Source organism: Megalops cyprinoides, chromosome 11 (assembly GCF_013368585.1).
Source record: "Megalops cyprinoides isolate fMegCyp1 chromosome 11, fMegCyp1.pri, whole genome shotgun sequence".
NCBI lineage: Eukaryota > Metazoa > Chordata > Actinopteri > Elopiformes > Megalopidae > Megalops > Megalops cyprinoides.
The window spans coordinates 14,852,717-14,876,073 of NC_050593.1; the positions used below are offsets into that span (position 1 = coordinate 14,852,717).

At 42.1% G+C, this 23,357-nt stretch overlaps 1 protein-coding gene across 1 annotated transcript; it reads left to right on the forward strand.

Moving 5' to 3' along the window:
• The first annotated feature begins 364 nt into the window (after window positions 1–364).
• On the forward strand, window positions 365–23,116 carry LOC118785871 (ly6/PLAUR domain-containing protein 6B-like). The gene is made up of 5 exons (XM_036540816.1): window positions 365–436; window positions 20,800–20,937; window positions 21,602–21,700; window positions 22,360–22,490; window positions 22,946–23,116. The coding sequence occupies exons 2-5, from the start codon at window positions 20,814–20,816 to the stop codon at window positions 23,114–23,116; spliced, it is 525 nt and encodes a 174-aa protein (XP_036396709.1). The 5' UTR covers window positions 365–436; window positions 20,800–20,813.
• The last annotated feature ends 241 nt before the right edge of the window (window positions 23,117–23,357 follow it).

The window sequence follows — 23,357 nt, forward strand, 5'->3', positions numbered from 1 at the left end:
ACTCATTTAAGTTAATTAGAAATATTTTGACGTTTACGACGCTAAGGTAATATAGCTCGATTCAATAAATCTATTTACGTTTAAATGTCCCCGAATGCAATTTCAGTGTTAATGTAATTGAACCAACAGTCCGCTTGTACGCTTGATCGTACTGTTGTGTAAGTTTCAGAATGAAAACAGGTTATTTGTCTGTAGACCGAGCAGATTAGGATGTATGCTAGAACAGTTTTTAGAAAGAATGCAAAAAAAAAAAAAAAAAAAAACCACCTGCATTTCAACTCCTCCTCCGTACGGCTTCACCCCGCCTTTCTGCAGTCCCCACGGCACGCTGTCAACCATCATGCAGGAAGCAGGAGTCTACACGGTGAAAACAAACTGGACGATGCGACGCAAGCTACTTCTGAATGAACGCAAACATCTTGTAGTGTTACACGAGGTAAGAATATCCAAACCAATTGTGCTGCGACTGACGGCTGTCGGAAACTCTAGCCGCAGACACAGCCTCCAGAAAGCGTGCAATGAAACAGTATGAGAGGGAGTGTACAAACGTCCCTAGACTTAGAGTCACTAAGTCGCATTCAGCCAAGTTACTGCAGTTACATATAGCCTACTTTCTAGATTTTCAGAAATCAGGAAAAAGTGACGAAGCGTTCATAGGGCGAAATTACTCGACCGCTGCTGTGCTTACAGGTTTTGATTTGCTTGAAACATATTACTTCGGTGCCTACTTCATTGCACATGAGACTGGTGTATTGGTGAACACACGCTGGTCTGTCAAACACTGTCAGACATTTAACTGAACGATCAAAAGCCACTCTCTACCCTCGTTAAAAAATATCTGCAAAAACAGATATGTGAAATTCTTCTTTTGTGCCCTCTCGAACCAATAGCATCCGCAAGATGAGATCATAACTATGTAACCTTAGTTTGTTGACCTCACAATTAGTTTGAAAGGCAGTTAAAGTCATTTGATTTTCAGTTCAGTGTTTTAACGGAATTTATCCAATTTATATGTTTCACTGAGGCAGTTTGGGTCAATTACATTGCTGTACAAGAGAAGTGGACTACTAGGAAATTGATCTGGTAGCTTTTGTGGTGTAAGTCATGCTCTTTATCATTGCACCACTCTATTTGCACATTTGGTGGTCAATATACATGTAATGTAAATTGTACACCTACATTTGAAACACTTGTTCTGTGGTGTTCGTGGGAACTGCCATGTTTAGATTGGCCGTAAGAGTGTGCAATTTTAATTTCTATTTAATGCTGGGGAATTTGTAGTGCACAATTACAACCGGGTATTGCATATTGATTTGTGTTCCGAGGGCAGCCTGGTGAACAGATCCACCCCTGCGCTCATGTTGTGAATGGCCAGCTGGTTATAACAGGTGTGTTATATTTTGGGACCCTGTGTGTGTGTTCTGCCGCTACAGACAGAATGCCGCTGCTGGTTGCTGTTAGGTCCTGTCGCTCAGCACTTGAAACGAGCTCCCTGAAGAATCGAAGCCTGCTTTTAAAATCACATATGGAAAACCACATGGATAGCAATGGAGTGTAAACCATTGTTTTTTTGTCATGAAAGATATTTTGTTATCATGTGATTCCGATGACCAAATCTTTCTGCTATTGAGTAAAAATGTTACATGTGTTTCTTAGGATGGCGCGGTGTTGCACATGGCATTATGGTGACCTTACATTGTGTCGGGGAGCAGAGACTTGGGTCAGAAGGTGAAGCACTGAACTCAAGGGAGTGTAGATAAGACAAGTCACTTATCTCTCGTTTGGGCTGTGAGCCGGGTGCACACTGGCTGAACTTACTGATCCTGGTTAAGATAGAAAAAAAGTCTGTGAAATGGACAGCTCCTTGCACCTGAGATATATCTCTGTTCTGTATAAACATTACAGACAAAGTACATCTGTAACAGTGATTTAACTTTCATTTTGACTGGGCAATGTCGATTCTACATAAGTCCATAGCCATAGTTTGAGTTGGTTCATCAAAAGTTCATCAAAACAAGCTGAACTGAGCACAGGCTGCCCCAAAGTGTGGACTCCATGCAGGGTCTGGGCTGAGACATGTCCTCGGTGTGAGGGAGCCTTCGTCTGACCACTCCAGGTGGCTGGTGCTCAGAGCTTTGTGTGATATTGCGATCAGAAACAGAGCCTCTGCATTGGCCAGGGCCAATCTCCCCTGCAGCCCCCCCCCCCCCCCCCCCCCACACACACACACACACACACACACACTTCCTCTTTGTTCCTCTTTCAAGGCAGATCTGTCACATGTCAGTCTCCTCTGATCAGGCGGCTGTCCAAGCCCAGGTGCTTGGGTACTGAGCTGTTAGTCCTGGACGCCTGTGGCGCTGCCTCTCCTGTCAGTCATTTCCCAGAGCTGCCTCCTCTCGTCCCCCTCCCCGTGACAGCCCGCCAGGGCCATGGGGTTGAGCGAGGGGCCAGGGGAGATCACAGGCAGGCTTGTACCGTTTGAAGTCTGGTGGGTTCTGAAGAGGGGCTGTTGCTGAAGGCAGTGGTGGGAGACGGGACTTGTGGAGGAACGACCACTAGTCCTTCGGAGATACAAGCTTTTTGATGGCTTTCAGAGCAAAACTTTGAGATCACATTACTTGTCAAAGTGAAGGTGTTCACAGAGCAGCATTTAGGAAACCGAATATGAGCGAGAGAACAAAAAGATGTATGTATCTACTGGTCAAGGGAAGTTCTCAAAAACAGGTATGTTCACGGTGTTCCTCTTGTAAGATTTTCCATGTATACATAGTTTTTTGTTTCATCAGTGTGGGTTATTCTTTGTGAAATGTGATGAACTTGGACATGATTCTTTCAGATTTTCTTAAACTTTGACTCCTATATTTTGATACAGTCTGGAGATTGAAACATAGGGAGCATGTCTGTTAAATATCAAATAATTTGAGCCAATCTGAGAAGGTCCTGCCAAAAACCATCCCATTTCACAGCGGGATTGTCCCAGTCTAAACTGAATCATTAGTTGGACGTCATGAAGGGCTTAATGAATTCTTTAATTCTCTTTCATAAACACTAGACAAAATGTGTACCTGATGCTGTTGTGTCATTAGCCACAATTAACTACAGACCACAGAACTCTACAAGTTCTCCTTTAATTTAGTAAGACCATTAAAACAAGACCGTGAGGCCAGGCTGATTTAGGTCACCTCCCTTGTATCATAAACTGACTTAACAAAGTGAGATTCAACTTGAAGTCATTATGCAGGAATTTGAAAATAGCCACACAGTGTCAATTACGTTTTATAACTTTACAAAAGAAGCGGGCCTTGTTCAGTGGCCTCATTTGATTTAAGCGCCTGCTCATTTACTGAGAGGGAAAGAGAGGGAGAAAGAGAGAGAGAGAGAGAGACAGGGAGGGAGAGAGGGAGAGAGGGAGAGAGAGAGAGAGAAGGGGGTGGGGTGGGTATCGGTCAGATCTGAAGCCCCTTCTGCAGGCTGTGCATCAGGTTTATCCCGTGCTGTTGAATTAAATGATGGGCGGGGATCACCACACACATACACACTGTCCACATGAGCTTTCGGATGGATCTGAATGTGATTGAGAACTGCAAGTATTTCATTATTATTATTATTATGATCCCCTAATTCATTTAGTAACATTTTTCTGGACTACATGTGAGGATTAATGTGACAAGGGTCATCCATTCCATTAACTTTTGCGGTGTCTTTAAGTGCAGATTGAGTCCATGTTTCTTTGTCCATGCCACATTGCATTGCGTTCATGTGTTAACTACTTCATAATGTTGGCTGTGTCCTGGTGGTGTAGTCCTGTGTTTGTAATTGCTATAGTAACTGTGTAATTGCTACTGTAAAAGTTTTTGATGGTTTATTTATTTTCAAGGAAGGCAGTTGTTTTGATTTTTTTTTATCAATGCAAATGGTAGATAAGCTGCACTGCACACACAGTTTCTGTTTCTGACACTTGTCTTATTTTACAGTCAGTGACTAATTTGTACACTGACAGTCTCTCTCCATGAACTGTAGCATGTTGTAGCATGTTCTTGAGATGATTCATATGAAACTGAGCATCCTGTGGAACTTTAAAAGCTGAAAACATGTGTAAGTTCACTTATTTTGATTATTAACAGATAATGCATTTATATAACATTGTCTACTGTGGATGTACTCAAAGGCCTTCTAATGTATAATGAAATAATTAATAACAATAGCTTCAAACAATAACTTTCAAAATGTAGTTAATTCAATCCCTGTTTTTCAAATATGTTTTGTGTTAAACTTCATAAACATCTGTTTTTCTAAGTCTGCCCCAAAGAGCTTCTTTGGTGAGCTGGAAAAACATTACTCCAGATGGCTGTATTGTTACTATGGAAGCCTGTTGTTGATAAAGGGAAATACTTTATTTCCCCTCCAGCAAGGGTTGAACCCATTCCCGCCCACCCCCCAAAGCTGTGATTCAAGAGCAATGCATAACACAGTTACCATTTCAGTGGGTTGGTTTTTGCTTTTATGACATACTGCCATTTTGAATCCAGTGATGTCAGCACTTTGACAGCGGGATGTTTATTCCTCTATAATGGACAGCCCTATAGGCACTGGATGTGCTGTACAGCACTTCACTGGTGTAATATGTCTAAAATTAGGTAATGCCCAGGTGATGTTACCTCCCACTTCCTGGTTAAGTAAGTGTGTAAGTATGGACTGGTGATGAGCACTGTTTCTTTGTCTTGGCCCCATGCTGTGTGTGAGCATTGGATTTGAGATTATAACCCTTGCTGGTTTACGTATGTGTGTCATGCAATTTTAAATATAAAGCAAAGGCCTATTGTGTATGCAAACAGAGATGCATGATGTAACAGCTTCTAAGGAGGTAGCCATTTTGATACATGCAATGCAGAGCTCTGTTGGGTAGCAGTATAAAGGGAACACCCACAATCAGACGGAGATCACAAACTCCCCGAGATTAATCACAGGTGACAGTGTGAAATATTTGTCTTTGGTGTGGTCGGCTCGGTTTGCGTAGTAGAGATGTGTGTGCTGTTTAGACTGTTAATACTTATATTTGAAAGAAAGTTGATATAATAGGGTGGGAGAGGGTTCAACGCTAATTCCTCTCAATCACGCTTTATTCTAAACGACTGTACGTGACTGACTGTACGCGATCTGAATGAATTTGTGAACGCTCCGAAAACTCTGTCACGGTTCTGCCCCTGTAAAGCAGGGAGCTAAGAGAGGTTATTGTGCGTGTGTATTTTTGGTCTCTGAAGTGAAAATGGAAAAATTCTGTGCTTCTAGTAAGTAAGTCATTGTCACCGCATCACAAAACACAAAATTTTCAAACCTGTTATAACCCATAGCAGGTACTTTTACACATTTTCCCATTTACTGTATATTTTAGCTGAATACTACTGTATATGTATATAAGTAATCAGCTGCTGGTATCCACCCTGTTCACTGCGCTTTGAATTTTCTGAGCTGAGGCGGTTGTAGTACAGTATTCGTGTTTCTTTTTTCCTAATGGTTGTTTTGAATTGACACATTATATCCTGCTCCTGCTTTGTCATCAAGTGGTTGTAGCCCTAACAGTGTTCCCGTGCTGTGCACAGCAGGGTGTCAGGTCCTGCAGAGACACTTCAGCACTCAGGCCCTCCCTGCCAGGACCCAGGGCATCTGGGTACACCACCTGCCTTCTGACTCACTGTCATCCGCTCTAATTCCATCATTGTTTGTTTTGATGTCCACGCCCCCATTCCAAACCAGTTTGCGTATTTTGATTTTCACCTCAGATTTTGACTTCTTCAGATGCCCCGTTTTGGAATTGCCAATGAGAACTGGTCAGAAAATCTGAGCCATATCTTGTACACTGTTGCAAAAATTTCCTTCAGGAAAGATTAGAAGACTTTACTGTATAATTTTAAAGGATTTTTGTTGGCCCTTCAGGGCACATCACACATGTGTTTGCCATGGCTGTCAAATGCACATCCGTCACAAGTGTGAAAAAATCAGTCTCTGTGACACATGAGATGGCAGTGTTGAGGAAGAGATTGCCGCAGCATTACAGGATAAGACACACAGCCAGCTACTCAGTTATGTTGGCAAAACTCCCAGGAAGGACAGCTAAAGGTGATGATTTAATCTTAATGGTTAAAAGAGTTTTAGAAACACCAGGGTAGGGCAGAAAAGTCTGCTTGAAAGGACAGACAGAGCTTATCTTGGCTGTAGCCAATACATCCTGGTCTCAATGTATACTTCGAATGTATTGTAACCCCTTAATTAAAGCCATTGAAATACCTATTTCCAGTTAACAAGCCACTTAAATCTAAAGCTAAAGCCACTCTACTTTGCTAAATTATGTTCTTCTTTAAACTGAACTTGAGTATGAAAGGGGAAATTGTTGAACTGGACAAACATTGCCCCTTAAAGAAATGGAGTACAGATGTGGGCATTCTAATGATTTGTCCATTTATTTCCATGTGCAGAAAACAGGGAGTTTACAAGGTGATGCTGGTGAAAAGTTCATGTTTAACGTAACTCTGCAAACTGTGCAGATGTTGTGAACTGATTTAGAAACACTTCATTCAGTTGAAGCGTATTACAGCTTCAAGTCATACTAAATACTAGATATCTTGTGCAGGAATGTATACCATTCTGGACTTGATTGTGAATCATTTGGAGCTGTTGGATGGAAAAAAGAGCTGTCAAGGAGTATTATGGCCTCCTCCTTAAACTCCCTTGAACAGGGTCAGGGTCAAAGCCAGGGTCAGAATGTAAACTTGGATTACAGTGATGTTTGAGAGCGTGGGGCCTTCTCCTGTGTGCCTGTATAATTATCTTTAAGCTCTGGAATGTCTTAATCATACTGCTCAGCCACAAAACTGCTACACAACACTGAAGTGTCCAGGTCCCATACGGAAATGAAATGTGTTGCAGTATATTGAGAAATATGTTTTTCAGACCAATATGTTTTTCAGGCAAATACATTTAGAATGTATTCATGCAAAGCAGAAATATATTGAAATATTCCAAATGGCAACAATTTACATATTTTAAATATATTTATTGAGAATATACAGTATTCTCTAAAATATAATCTCAATATATTATTAACTTGTAAAGGGTTGCTAAAGACTTAACCATATTATAACCAGTGGATCTAAATCTGTGGTCCTGCAGAGATTTTCAGGCCAACCAGGGGAAAAAATAAAGCTCAGAAGGTTACTTGGCCAAAGGATATGATTCATATTAGGTCCAGTACCTGTGCTAGGTTTCTGAAAATCCAGAACAACTTTGGCAGCAATTTTAATCCCCATTTTACCTCTGCATAAAACGACCATTGTCCCTGGAAGGATCTCTCCCACCTGTAAGAGGCCAGGCTTTTATATTCATGAATAATGTATCTTGCATTCAGACTCTTCTGTAAATCAGTACTCAGGTGTTCTATGGTATGAATAGACCAGTGTGTTCCGGGCCTCAAAGACTGTTTTGTTCATGGTTTACTGCCTTGCTGCAAATCCTCAGACAGGCAGAGGGCATGGCTAAATTCCTCCAGTTTATAGAATTGCTGCAGGATTTGATGCCGTGATTGCATTCGTTTTGGTTGAGCATGCATGAAACCGTTTAAGGAAATTATAAGGTGTAGGCAAATGAAAGGTAGAGAGAATAGTCTTGACTCACTGAGTTGCCATCAAGCTGTTAAAGTGCAAAATATACCATGTCTCCATGCCCCCTTTGGAGAATCTGATGAAGTGGTTAAACAAGACCGTAAACTTAAGTATTAATTCTCGTGTCTGTGTCGCTTGTGTGAAAACTTTTTAATTCATTTTCACAGGCTGAGCTTTTGTGTTCTGGAAAAGGATAAAAACAGAGCAGAAGGTCAGACCGAATAAAAAAAACTCTTGATTGTCAGAACAGGTGGCAGGGAGTGTAGTGCTTTTAGCATATCCTGAGTCCTGAGAGAAGCACAGTTCTCCTTCCCACAGTGAATTTCTCGAACCCCTTTTGAAACAGGGAAATGTCACAGAGTCCAGCTTTTAAGATCTGACCCGATTGTGAGGAGCCTTCTCAGGTGCCCGAGTGGTTGAGTTGGAGGCCTGCCCACCGGGGCCCCAACAAAAGCCAGGCTTCAACTGCGGAATGCAAGCCGGCGATATCCGAAACGCGTCCGTTTGGGTGCCTCGGCGCAGCTCGGGCGAAAGTGTCTCCGTTTGCTGTCCGAGGGGCAGCACAAAGGGGGCTCTTTGTGCTGAGGTTTCATGCCTCTCCGCCCCCTCGGAGCTGGCAGCCGGAGGAACCTGGGGGAGATGTAATCGGACGGCCAATTAAGATGACCTGCTTTCTCGCCCCCGTGTAATGTCGGTACAGAAGAACAGGGGTGAATATCTGCTGGGAGAGTAAAGCTGTGGGGCAGAGGAGGCGGGGTTAAGTGGTGCCAGGTGATTGATCCCGGACTTGGGTTACCTTTTGGTCTGTTGGATGAGGTCCGGGATGAGGACGCTGAGAAGCTCTGCTTGCAGTTGGCATGAGCGCTTCATGCATTTGTGCTGCTCGAGTAACAGTAAAAAACAATAACGGTAAAAAAAAAATTGTCTAGAAATTTACTCTTACATAAAAATACGTATTACTGAACATCCTGTAACTATATTTAGTCACATACAGTTATATAAATGTGCTTCCCTCTCTATACATGGTTACTTCACAATATAAAAGGTTACTTAAAAATATCTCTATCAGAGTCCTGTTACATCTGCAGCCAAAATCTCATCCTGCAGTCAATGCCGTTCGCTGACAAGCTGCTTACCATGTTTGCTTTGCCGTTAATGATTGGGATGCTACAGCGGCGGAACAAATTGGCTTTGTTCTGCCAGGGATATGGGTGGGTAGGTCAGCCAGGGTTTTCATGTCTCATCGCTCTTTGGGACCTTGCTATTTGTCAGGTGCCTGTGAGTCACTTGGACGAGTGGAGTAGCAAGTATCCTCCAATGAGGGCCCACTACACTGCGGCACGCTTGTGTGTGACTTTTGGTGTGAAAAGTAGCAATTGACTGCATGTCAGTGTATTGGAGGGTTACATTTGGGGTTGCCACAGTGTTCCTGCACAAGTGCAGAGGTTGTGCTGTACAGTGTTACAGCCTAATGTACAATTTATGATACCAGTACAGGGTTACATAAAAAGGAAAAAAAAACATTAAAAAATAACTAGTTTAAGCTGTTCACTGCCATAATGACAACTGATCTTACATTCTGGAGTTGATTCCACAATCATTTTGAATCGAGTATGTGCGCATAACTAGTCTGAGTGCCTTTTTTGATTGTTTGTAACAAGAAAAATGTAACAGCGATATGACTAATGCTTATTGGTAATATTTAATAACTTAAATGGCAAAAGCTGAACACTACATGAAATAAGTTCCTGCAGACTCACTTTGTATCCATTGACTCATGTCTGCCTGCAGCATTCTCACTCCCTGCACACATCACATTCTGTCAACATTTACCAGAACAGGTTTCCAAATGATAACGAGACTGAAATTGCTTAAGAATAATAGGACCTAGAACAGGCTTTACAACCTGTTAAAATGATTAATTACATACAGAATGAAACAATCGAAGTCCATTGTTACTACTGTACATGTGCCCACTGAATGCACTGTGTTATTCCAGGGCAAACAAGAGAGTGGTGATTTCAAGTATTAAAGGGGGTTTCCAAGCCGATGCTAAATTTTCTGTGTCAAGAATATTTGTAGGTGGCAGGCATTTCGTGACATTTTGTGTCATGACATCAGATTTACGTGCCACAGCTGGAATGCATGAGGTACTGTATTTCCATGGAACCTAATTTGAAATGACCGTTCATTTAAAGAAATTTACCTGAGGAAACATCAGGTGTTTCCATATACACCTCCTACTGAGACAAGACAGGGCCAGCTCAGGTAACAGCTACACATTATGCTCACCAATTTATTACCCTCTACCCTCTATACATCACCCTATACCAACCTGAAACTGCCTGCGGTGAGTTCAGTCAAAGTTAATTGCTACGTAACACAACACCACTGAATAGATATCCTTTGGGCTGTCCAATAAAAGAGTGGCGTTGGTATGCTGCTAAGTTATTAGTTTTTAATTAATGGACTTGTCATACAAATTTAGTACCAGGGTGGTTCTCCCCTTTTCATTACAGACTGATGTCACATGTGTCATTCTAAAGTAATTCTGGCCCTGAAATTCATCACCTTTGTATGCATCTGCCATTTTTGTGACAGTAAGAATTGCATACAGTAGGCCTCATTGGAAAGTTTGTATTCATGAATGGTCACATGTATATGTTTTTACCTATTGAGCTGTAATACCAGTTAGAATGAGCTCTTTGGGTTTGCTTTGTGCAGGTGTTTGTGCTGAATGATATCCTGGTCAAAACTGTGTTTTGCATATCAAAGCAGCCTTGGTAAAAAATAAAAAAGGAGGTTGCAGTGAGCGTAAAAGGTAGGACTCCTGTGCAGGTATTAACATACAGATAATACTTGAAGATGAAAAGGAAAAAGTGTCACTCTTTAATGCCTGTGTTTACATCAGCATCCCTGTGAGCTACTTTGAAGCATCATTTATTATCAATAGAATAAACAAAAAACCAAAAACATGTATATTTAGTCATTTTGAGGATGCTCTTATCCAGAACAACAAATCAGTGAACATTCAGTGCATGTTATAAGGTGCATTAGTACTAAAAACAGGAATACGCAAGCGACACATTAAAACAACTGTAAATACATTTACAGTGTTACATTAAAGAAACATAGTCTGAACAATCTTGACCTAGGGCTACTTTACATTTAAAAATGAAAGCTGGAGAAAATGGATTTTTTAGGTTACATGCCAAATTCTTCTACGTAACAGACACACCCTTACATGTTATCCAACAATAGATGCACAATTGATCGTAAAACCTCATGCCACCTGTGTTTATATTGAGCCCAAATTGAGCTTTCAGTGGAAGCGCGATTGGCTGAGAAAGAAAGCCTGGATTTAATCCTCGCGTGAAGGAAAATCAGCCTAGAGCAGGGAAAGAAATTGGTGCTGTGACATTTATAAACAGTAATAATTGCCCAGGATGTGGAAACTGATTTACTGGAATTTTGCAGCCTCAGCTGACAACTAATGAGCTCCTAACCAAAACCCCCAAAAATGCAAGGGTGAATATAAACAACAATCAGCTAATGATTTACGGAAAAGCAGGCGGAGACGAGCCCCGACATACCTGCCGGTCCCGGGAAGACGGCTCCTGCAAACTGACAACCTAATCTCTACTGTTTGACTTTGTCTGGGTGGGAGATCTGCATATCAAGGCCTAGGTTGAGAGGTGTTTGTGGCTCGTTCATGTAGACGGCCTTGAGTGTGCCTGGCCCATGAGCCTCTGCTCGCAACATTAGGCCCGCTGCAGCTCCTCCAGTGCCACACATACTTCACAGCAGGGAGCTATCCACTTCCTATTGACAGGGCAAGCACTCCACGTTAGCAGGGTATTGTCAGGGCTTTGCACCAGGGTGTCTGTCCCTGGGCTGTCGTTATCAACAAAAAAGAGAACACAGCCCTCGCACAAAAAGGGGAATATAAGGTCAAGAAAGGGATTCTGAGTTTTTATTTCCACAGCTTGAGAATCCAGTGTTGAGTATGCCCTTGTAACCTCCTGTGATGGGGAGTATAGACCAGAAGGTTTGCATCAGAGAGACTACGGGAAGATGCATTAAAAGGCACAGACTTGGTTTGAGGGTTTGCTGCAGTATGCATACCATTCTATACTTCTGCTGTGATTCACAATGGTACATCAAAATGATGTATCAGATGATGATCAGTTTATCTCCTCACTGACATAATGAAGGTCATGAATGTTTTGAAAGTGAGTGGGTGAATGGGCAAATGAGAGAAAGAAACTGGGGGAGAGAGAGACTGTAGGAACATTTCATAAGCTCTCTGTTGCATTATCCACAGATATGTTCGAGAGCTGATGAGCCCTCTTGCATCAGTTTCATTTATCTCGGTTGAAAAGTGTGAGTTTGTACCCACAGACTGAAACATGATACTGGCGCTGTAGGTCATCATGCAGGCTTCTGATCCCCAGAACATTTGGAAGTGCTGTGTCTGTTACTGAAGCATGTGCTGAGATCCTGCGTGTCGTCAGTGGATGATACTGGGAGTGGAATGTGTTTCAGTGTTAGCCCAGTGTGTCTGCTGATGTTTTTTGATCCGTCACAAACAGGCAGACAGCTTGGTGGAATTGTGGGAATTTTTTTACTGTTTCCCATTGGCTTGTTTTTGATTTGGAGACATTGCATACGGATTCTGCATGTTTGGTTGTCACAACTTTACTGTTTGTTTTTGATGTCATGAAAATTAAAAGCTGTTTCTCTCATCTGTTGATGTCGCAGGTATCGTTAAGTCATATCACCCTATTACGAACCTTTATGTGGTTCAAGGTTTGGGTCACTTTAATTACCTGAATTCAAATACTGCCAACATTCCAAAATGCCTTTAATAGCCTGTCGCAAGCCTTCCTCTGCATTCATAGCTGGAGCTAAAAAAAGATGTGTGCATTGTGTTCAGTCAGGATTGTACATCCCCAGAGGTGTCCACGAGCGTTACTCGAACCCTCTCACCTCAAGATGGGCGTGTATGTACCTCCAGCAGGTACATGAGTTCAGGTAATGTGATAGCTCTCTCGTTGTTCTCTTTGTGGCCTGCTCCTACCTTCCTCTCTACCACAGCATTAAGCTGCTCAGCCCCATGCCAGCAAAACAAGCACATAAATCTTTCAGCAGCCAGTGCAGTGTACTGTACAGTAACCGATGGAATGCAGTAAGGTACAGTTGAGGGAGGATCGGAGATGAATAGCACTGAAGGGCCATGAATCATGCCAAAGTACAAGAACCCCAAAAGATGTGCTTTTAGGAGGCTGGTGTTCTAATTTGGAAAAACATAAACCATCAGTGTTTATGCACCTGTCTGTAATGGTCCTACCCGTACACTGTCCCTCGCAGCTTTGATCTAATGTAAAGCTGCCTGAATGTGGTCTAAAGCTGCAGGCCACTGAAAGCAAGCTGACAGTATGAGGCTATATCGTGCCAGGTCACGAGGAAAACAAATCTGAAACTGTGCAATCCAACAAACCTGTATATCCGACTGAATCCTAGACACATCAGTCAGAACTGCCGTCACCGCTACTGTAAATAACAATTAGACCATCAATTCATCACCCTCTGGATGATTAGTAAATACTCCTGCTTAAAGGCAGGTGACTATGGCTTAAATTGACGCATTCACAGAAGAATATTATGGTGGTGAGGAACATGGCAAGTTAGTGGGGAAAAATGGAAAGATATAATGCGTGTATTTCCACTTCCTCAGTACATGTATTTAATGCCACATCTGCTCTTTCAGCTCTAAGTGGTCTAAATATGAAGGCGTGTGCACATTCATGCAGGTAACAAGACTACATCTCAAATCCCAGCGCTACAGCTGAAAATTCAGGAAATTGCACTTCCAGACAGGCAGGCAAACCTCATGTATGTGTTTAGAGCCTGATGCAATCACTTCAAACACTCCAGCCTGTTCTACAGCCTGTGTGGTGCGATGGTTCTTAAATCCAGTCTGGCCTCTTTGTTTTAATGTTTTTTTTTTTTTTTTTTCTGATTGCGGCTGGGAGATACTTCCTCCAGGGCAAACCACTGAATGGCGAGTGAGTTTCCATTTTAAACCTGAATGCATTACCATAGTGAAGGCAGTTTTACAGATGGTTATACTTCTAGTGTCCTGGAGTGAAAGGTATGTGAAAGATTATTTTACTCTTTGTGATTATCATATTTTGGCTTTATACTGTATATTTTATTTTAATAAGATGTATTTTAACAGGATATTCTAGTTCAACAATTCAAAAGAATAAATAATTTCATGATGACATTTATTGCATAATCCACCTCCTAATCTAAGACAAATGGAGCTAACAGATAGAGGGGCCAGTTTTGACAGTGTTAATGCAATGATTTAAAGCAAACATAGCACTCAAGTGCCGGTGGAAATGGGTGGGGCCACCCCAGTTCTGCTTTTATGACAACATATGAAACTTGTGTAGGTGGTGGCGCAAGCAGCAGACTGGGCTGGGGAACTGTGTTTAATGCATAGGAGGAGTTAGGAATGTATGACCCTGTACTGGACAATCAGGAAATGGCCCTGCTACCCTTGAACATGTCTGCTGGTTCACTAATTAGTATACCTTGTAATTGCACAAGGATGCAAATTAAAGCTGTTAAACCAGCACCACCACAAGAGGGGAATGTGAATCGTTTGGACTTGAACTCGTGTGTTGGTGATTTCTGTATAGAAGATATTCTAAATGAACGATCTGATATATGGGTAATAATACAAAATAACATAATACTACCAATAATTACAATTCCTGAGAGAGGTTACAGAAGTATTTCCTAAATTTTAGGTTATTAATTTTAGGTTTGTATTGTACATTTTGCTTTGGTCTGTTACATAGTATTACCCCGCTAGAACCACAAATGTTTTCTTTTTTTTTTCTTTTACATCCGTTTGCTAAATACCTTTGACATGACAATTATGTGTGGAATAAACCTGAAAAAACTGTGAACCTATAACCAGGGGCTTTAACCCATTACCCTCTTGACTTGAGCGAAAAGAAAACTACCACCTCTGTTATCAAAGCTGTTAGCATGAATTGGGGAAGAAGGTATTTATGAAGTGTCAAAGAAACTCTTCATAAAAGTGGAGTGTCTTTTTATTTGAAAAATAATATAAACGTAAAAGGGGGAACCAACACCCACCTCAGTGTGGTGTGGGGGGTGTTTGGCTTGCTTTGCAGCGGTGGCATCTGGGATGTTATGTTTTTATTAAAATGCCTCTAATTATGTAGATATAGAAATAAAGTCACTGAAAATGGCAAATAAAAGTACAAAAAGCAGAAATGTGACATGTTCAAACAGGATGTGCAAAACATGGTGTTTATTGTGTGGCTTCTTGCAGATAAGGAAGGAGAGGTGTGCTACCCCCAGGCAAAGCCTGACACCTCAGCCTCATATGCTGTCATCCCTTATTCTAGATTTACCCCCGATGAAAACCAGACACTTAAGCAGTTTGCGCTGCATGTGTACGTTTATACAATCTCTATTTTCAATGCATGAGTCAAGATGACTGCATTTTTCTCATGTGTGCAAACTTCAAGCTTTTGATTATAGGGAAAATACAGGGATGACTGGCAATGTCAATAGTGTCAGTAGTTCATTCAGTTATGTTGTTATTGCTTGTATTGACCCTTTTGGGCCACTTGAAAGGGTATTGGATGTGTTTGTGATTTTGTTGCACCAAATATTTGTGCAGAATGAGAGGGAATGCATGGAGGTAAAAATGGAAATGAGCTGCTCAAAAGGAAAGGCAACCAAACTGTGCTGTACTGTAGTTAAGTTTATATTCTTCAGCTGCTGGGGTTATGTTTGGCTTGATTCTAAAAGAGCACTTGCTTACCACAAAATATTGCATGTATGATCAGTGGACTGAAATAAAGTGAAACTAAATTAAAAAAAAAAAAAAATGGTGGAAATTGGTGGTATTATGGGATTCCTAGAGAGAGAGTGGTGCTGTCAGTCATCCATAATGGCTTACAAACAGCAGACATGATGGACATGCTGAAAACAGCTCTCCTTCAACTATGATTTTTTTTTTTGGAAATCTCCAAAACATTCAATGCCTAATGCAATTTTAGTTTGGGTGACAAGGTGACATAGCGTGTTGCTTGGCGTCCACATGCCTGACATCCGGTTTGGTAATTTATGCCCACTTTTTAAAACTTTTCCTTCAGGACCTCTTGGTTCACAAGGTATTAATTGCCAACATCCAGGTTTGAGGGAGTGTCAGAAGGGTCAGTGTAGTTACTCTAGGCTGTCAGCCAAAAGCAGCACACATAATTTACTCTCACTGTCACCTGAAAGCTAAACATATGCATTCCAGCCATTCTCCCATGTATTCTCTATTACAAAGGTTTGAGTCTGAGGCCAAAATTCAATTAAAATACTCAGTTAACAGGGCAAGAGTGCTGAAATGCATGCATTTCTGGGTTAATCAATAGTTGATGTTGTACAATTCTCTGGCAATTTGAATTTACATTGGTTTTAGCAACAGTAGAACCCAGTGACATCAGTGAGTAATTACTCTTCTTAAACAGATCTCTAAACATTCCCACTGGAAAATGATTTTGGAAAACACTTGTTCTTAACCCATGGATCCAGCTGGTGGTAGAGCACAGCAGAAAACACAGTATCACCATCATTCTATTTTGCTTTAGGTATCGGTAAGAAATATTCCATCCAGAGTAGTAGGCCAATAAGAAAACCCACCCTTTTAGTAAATACAGGTAGATATAAATACCAATCAATCATAGTTGTAAGAGGAATTGGATCTGTTTATAAGTATTTAAAACAGAATGCTGGCATACAGTGGAAGACATTGGCAGAGCCATCATTGGTGGCAATACCATATACAAACAATAGATCAAGGGGCTGCTGTGTTTGATAGGATCTGAGGATCACAGCTGCCCATTGAAACCCCGTTCCAAATGAGCTACACTACATATATGTTGGAATAACAGGTGTTTGGATAATCTGACTGAGTTTATTTTCCAGGAGAGGCAAGCTTCAATACCTGATGGGAAACTCTACCAGTGTATTTGCAGCTGAATGTTGGATATGTTATTATTTTTTGAGCTCTTTCATTGAAGAGAAAAAAATCATGCACTGAATGGATCATTAGAAGAGTCAGGCTCTTTTTGTCAAGCATCAGTAAATGAAATGGGATTGATGTGGAGCACTTTGCTCAAGGACAGTAACCCAGACCCCGGTGTTGTCCCCCCAGTGCAGTTTTTCCCTTATCAAACCCAGGTGCACACAGAGTAGCCAGGCGGCTGGTTAGAATGTGTGCTAAGCAGTTACTGAAGTGCATGGAAAGTAAGGAATCCCCCCAAACCACTGCACCCCGCTGTGAGCATTTTTTGGAAGTGATTGTACTTCTCCGGCTCCTTTCCTTCCTCGGCATGAGAACTCCTGGTCTCCAGTGCTCCCAGCGACAGCACTGTGAGAACACTGGGAAAGAGTGCGTTCCTGAATTCCCAATGAAAAGGGAGCACACAGTCAGTTCCTTGATAAAATGCTGTTTGTTTCACACTGGCACCATTTTGAGGGCGAAAGGTAGTTGATTCACAGTGCAAACTTCTCCTTATCAAAGAACACGTATTTGACAGGGAGTGTTTGCTGAGTAGGTGTGGGCTGGTGTTTTCTTTTTGGAAATGAACAGTTCCAAAGAGATAAATCTATTTTCTTCACTGAACTACAAACCAAATGCAAATTAACACAGGGCAATGATGGAGCCCCTGTGTGCAATTTAAAGAGTGAGCTAATTTGCTAGGTTTGCCAGAGATAACTATTTGCCACGTGCATGTTAACAGAAAACACATCATTTCCAATGACTCTGTAATCTTCCTTGGGTGTTTTCTTTCCAGCATTATTGTTTTTAATTGCCTTTGCCCTTACACACTTTCAGCTATGCCTGTTTACCTGCACAGGTAGATTTGTAGAAAAAGAGAGTGTCTGTGTGCGTGAGACAGAAAGAGAGAGAGCAAGAGAAAGAATGATTATGACAGAAGCGAGCATGATCGCATGCACAGCACTCTGAGTTTCTCACGGTTTGGAGCTGTCCAAGATTTCACCTGTTGTGCGGTCAGAGAGCAATGCTGCTATCAGAGAGGGGTCAGTGACCTCACAGTGACAGGGGTCTTGAGGACTGAGGTGTGATTGGCAGCTTTCTGCCTTAGCCCACAGCACTGATCCCACAGTTTAGTGAAGCCAGGTTACTGTGCGCTCTCAACAGAGGAGGTATTGGCTGCATTTTGTTTTGCTCTCAAAGCTGTGATGTCTAATGTTTTGAATAATATCTAGCCAAACACAATTTTGTGGGAAAGTGGTTTCTGACTGGATGATTGAATAGACCGAATGTTAATTTGTAATAATATAGAAATGATGGCAATAATGACAATGGTACCTTGGGCATGCTTTTGGGTTGTTAGAAGAACTGGAAGTGATTCATCCAAAACCTGCGGAGACTAAAATAAGTTTGTATTTATCTGCTTCTTAGCTTTAGTTGGGACCTTGTAGTGAGTGAGTTGAAACTGTCATGCATGTGGGTTTGCGTTTTGTGCTGTACAGTGTGTTTGGCATTACATTACATAAACAGAGCAGCCTTAGGTTGCAAAGTGAACATATCTTCATGGTGCTGACTTCATAACATTAAACCGTGGTCACAAAGCAACAGGTATAAATATATCTGGAAAAAATACAGAAGAGGGCCTGGGGCATGAGAGCATGTGTATGTGAGTGTTGCTGAACAGGTTTGATTAAACATGACTTAATTGTTTTGGTACATGCCAACTTATACTTTTGCGTTTGACGTGCATAATGACACATATTAAATGATAGGGAGTACCAGCGTTTGAGAGAGAGAAGATGCTGAAGAGAGTTCCTCTGCACCTAAATGTCAGCATAAGACTTTCACCCCTTGAAGGGCGCATTTTGAGAATGAAATGTTCAATTTAAGGTCACCGGTCACATATCACCTACAGATCTAATTGCACCCGCGGGTCTAATTCGAAAAGACAGGGTTGTTTCCTTGCATGTGAAATCAGCTGTGCCAAAATTTGCAAAGAGGTTTGCTTCACTGGACAATTATAGCCTACACCCTGCTGGGGGTGGACTCTGAAAACAGACTCAGAACATGCTGAACTTTCTAGTATGCCTTCTGTTCATTTATTATAGAATGAACATAGGAAATAGCAAATAGGAGCCTTTCTCCTGGAAGGTAGAGGAACACTTAGAGGAACATTGCAGGAATACTTGTAAAGTAAATGAAGGACTATGTTACCTTTCCTGTTGTGGTTTATAGAGGGCAAGACCGAGTGAACATGTGGAGACTTGAGTGCAAGTTAGCCATATTGTCCCACACAACAGGTCTGTGTGCGTGCAAACACATTTATTTATGGCCTAAGAAAATGCAGTAATTTCCAGGAATGTTGATATGATCCTGAAGATTGTGTGCCAGATAAATCAACAGTGCATTTTGATCCCGTTGTAGTAATTGTTTAGTTGTGTCTGATGAAGGCAGTGTGCCAAAACGTTTGAATCTTTAGCCTCATCTTCACTGAAAAACACTGAGCACATATCTTTAATGAATTTAGTGAATTTGAAGTTGCACTAGTTTAGTTTTGGTATCTTTCTTTTAATATCGGAAATGAGAGAGATGTATGATGTACTTATGGAGGACATCGACACATTTAGAAAAGGTCAAACAATTTATGCTAATTTTAGTCATGTGGCTAGCATGTGCTGTGTGTGTCCTCAGTCCTCCTCTCTCTTAGTGCCACTCTGTGCCTGCCTTTGACACATTTAGCAGGATGTCACACCACACCATGTTAAATATTAGACTCCAGCTGAAAGCAAGGACTGGGCACATTACATTATATTCTAAGCCAGCAAAAAAAGAGAGAATTTATATTCCTAACCAGTCACTAAATGTGACATTTACACTGTGGTCCGTAATGGCGTGGAATGTTCTCTCGGCTCTCTGCATGTGTCAGTCATTCTGCCGACTCCATAGCGGCGGAGTTCCTGCAGTTGACTCTGGATGTGCATGTGTCAGAGGGGTCTGACAGCGTGTCTCTTAGTTTACTTTCCCATGCAGGGAAGCGCCGCTGTGCCAGCCTCCCTGCGCCAGACCCCCCTGACCCCTGGATATGAGCCGTGGTTCGCATTGTGCAACCACCCCCCCCCCCCCCGGCCCCCCCATCAATGCTCCCCTGCCCTGTAAACACTGCACATGCACACCGCTCTGGGAGTGAGCGCACTCTTCACGTCCGAACAGTGCTGCGCCACCTTTGTCCTTCCGCTTCCTGCTGTGCTGAGTTCCAGCAGTTGCCCGCTCTGATTGAGATGGCGCGCTGCCTGGCGCTAGAGCTTGATTTGAAAGGACTGTGATGAATTTATCACTGAAGCGAGAGAGAGAGAGAGAGAGAGTTATCCAGGAGTATATTCTGCTTATTTGTGTGCCTCTTTGAACAGCGCTGCAGCTAAGGAACTTCTGTGAAATCACTGCATGTCCCGCTCCAGTTCCGTTCTCATTATAAAGCGTCTTTAGTTGGCCTTCGAAATTGTGGCTTTGTTGTGGGCATTCGCTCTCCCAGTCCTTCAGAAGCTACGCTCACACTCAGCTGTGTCTGTGGTTCACTTCTGATAACCCTTTCTGCCTGGCCTGCTCCTACCTGCCTGGAATCAGTGGCCTGGGGTAAGAGGTCAGGAGCCAAACACTCACACCTGAGGCCTGACCACCTGAAATATTCAGCATCACTGACCTCTTCTGTCAGTCTCCTCGTGTCCTCAAGGGTGTCATCAATCCAGACCTGGTTCAACAGAATGACAATTCTTGCTAAATGTGACTTAGTCCTCAAGTGCTCCATTTTTGACCATTACTAAAATGGACCATTTTCTCCTTGTTAATCCTCATGCCCTTGATTTATTTAAGAGTGTATTGGAAGTGGATTTGCACATAAAGTGTAGATTAGCTCTCTTCTTGTGAGACATTCTTGTGTAAACATTGGGAAGTAAGCAACCTTTTTTTGGAGAAGGTGGTATGCCACTATTTTTCTCATAACAGTTGGTTTGCAATAAGTTGAACTTTTGCCTTCATGTTCTCTAGGTGTTGTGACCATAATGATGGGGTTTCCCACAGCCATGCATCATGCGGTTGTTCTCCAGGCCCTTTTGCTTATAACTGTGTGTGACTGGGGGAATGCAAATCACATCAATTTCTACAACGTCATTCCGCCCGTGGATGGTAAGTGGTACCTTCCTGTGAGCAGTCACTTACATAACATATAATAGAGTGTAGGGGGTGGGCGTATTGCATTGGGGTAAGAAGCAGGGCCTGCGACCAAAAGGTTGCCAGTTTGATTGCCTGCTGGGGCACTGATGCTGTTCCCTTGGGACTTGGTTCTTAACCCAGAATTGCCTCAGTATATATCCAGCTGTATAAATGACCAACATGTAAAAATTGTAACCTGTGTAAGTCATTCTGCTAAGTGACACTAATGTAATATAATACTTACATGGTGCAGGCATGTTTTAATATGAAACGCATACACATGTAATTACACAAGGGTTGTTGAGGGTTTATATAAATGCTGTGTAATAAAACGTACTAAAGTAAATACTTACAAAGTGCTTACATGAGTATAAGCTCTAATGTAAATATACAAAACCAGTTGTGCAGTACTAGTGCTGGGGGGGGGGGACAGGAATATCCCAGGCTTCCTTGTAGCCTAAGACAGTAACCGGGTACATTATTCTATATATGATTGGAAGAGTCTGTTGATATCCGTTGCCCTCTGTAAGCTGCAGAGGCCTGCATTTCAACCCTTAAATACTTTGGTAAGTCTGTAATGAGTGGGTGACTGAGTAACACACTGTCTGTAATGTATGAATGTGTCCTCTCTCCGCAGCTACCCCTTTCCCAAAGAGCTTCAAGTGCTTCACCTGTGAACACGCCTTAGACAACTACAGCTGCAACCGCTGGGCTGAGGACAAATGGTGTCCACAGAGTGAGTGTGTTAGTGGCAATTAGGTATTACATACGGAATAAAAACAAGTCAATCATAAAGATTTTATGAATAAAATGTTATCCCAACAAGTCATTTTGGTAATTACAGCTAAACAGGTACATCACCAATAGTAAAGCCTAATGTTTCTGTAGTTACATGCCTTTTACAATAATAAACATGTGTCAAGATGTAGTACATCCTCTTCACTGGGCAGTGTAAATAGAAGACAATACGTGGCTTGCAGTTCTAATAAGGTTCCAGTATCATCCAATATCATCCACCATGCAGGAGAACAAAAATCAGTGAGGTGTTTTTATTTTATTGATTTATTTTCTGGGAAGCCTCCCCACTGACTTTGGTTGGCTGTTCGCAATGTTGGTTTTATTATTCACATAATTTATAGAGTAATAATCTATGCATCCAATGGGCAAACATGCTTTGATTGGCTACTCTGAAAGGGACAGTAAATGGGTTTCCCAGTGATATTTACAGTCTCTTTAACATTAAAACCAATGAGAAGGGTCAAGTGGTTTTTCGAAAACCAAAACAAGAAGGAGGACATATTTAACAATGTGATGTTAACCAGGTTAACCTGTAATTCACAGATTGGTGCTGAAGTGGTTAATTAATGGGCCTTTTCCTTCCTGTCCTATCTGCAGACACAAGTTTCTGCATGACAATCCATCGCTTCACTGGCCTTGGCAACAGCATATCTGTGACCAAACGGTGTGCTGTGAGAGAGGACTGCCATGCAGCGGGCTGTCGTCACCACAGAGACAGTGGCTACACTGTGAGTCCCCCTGGCACTGCCTAGACCATTGTTTGTCCTAGAGGCCTGCAGGTTATCCAACTCTCCATAAATTAGTAATTGTTTCCAGAGCCATTAAGGGTTGGTAAATTTAATTAAGTCTCTAAGTGCATGGGTTGAATACAAAACCTGTTTAGATAGCACAGAATGGATTACCTGCAACTATGCTGAGCCATGCTCAGAACAGAGCCCCTTGCTGTAGAGTCAATTGGCTTTAACCGGGGCCAGGAGAGTCTAGTTACCTTATTAAAGTACTGGTTCAGTTCCTTGATCTAATATTGACCTAATATTGGTTGTGATTTTAAACCACTTGCCATACCAGTTAATGATCTAAAAAACTTGCAGTGTTAAAGGACCAGCAGGACAAAGAACCTGCTGGTTGTCTGTGGATTTGGTATGAGTGTGTTGATACTCCATCCCTCTCCGTGTTCTCCCAGGAGTGTGTATCCTGCTGTGAGGGTATGGCCTGCAATGTGGAAGTCCCAACCAATCACACCAACGCGGTGTTTGCAATGAGACGTGCCCCCAGCGGATCGGCATCGCCTCTGCCTTCCGGGAGGGTCTCGTTTCTACTGGTCTCTCTGTCCATGGCACTGGTGCTGTTATGACAACGGAGTCCACCGGGAACTGGTCCTCGCAGTGAGCCTGACCACTGGAATGGCACACTCATCCGGAGCTGATCCACAGTGTGCAAAGATTTAGTGGAGAAGGTGGCACAACAAGGTCGTGATGCACATACTTAAGCATAACCAATACCAGTACAGCAAAGGACCGCATAAGCCAATGAAACTGATGGAAGGAGTTGCGCAAGTAAGAAGCCTTAATGTTGGATTTATCCTGATGGTAATG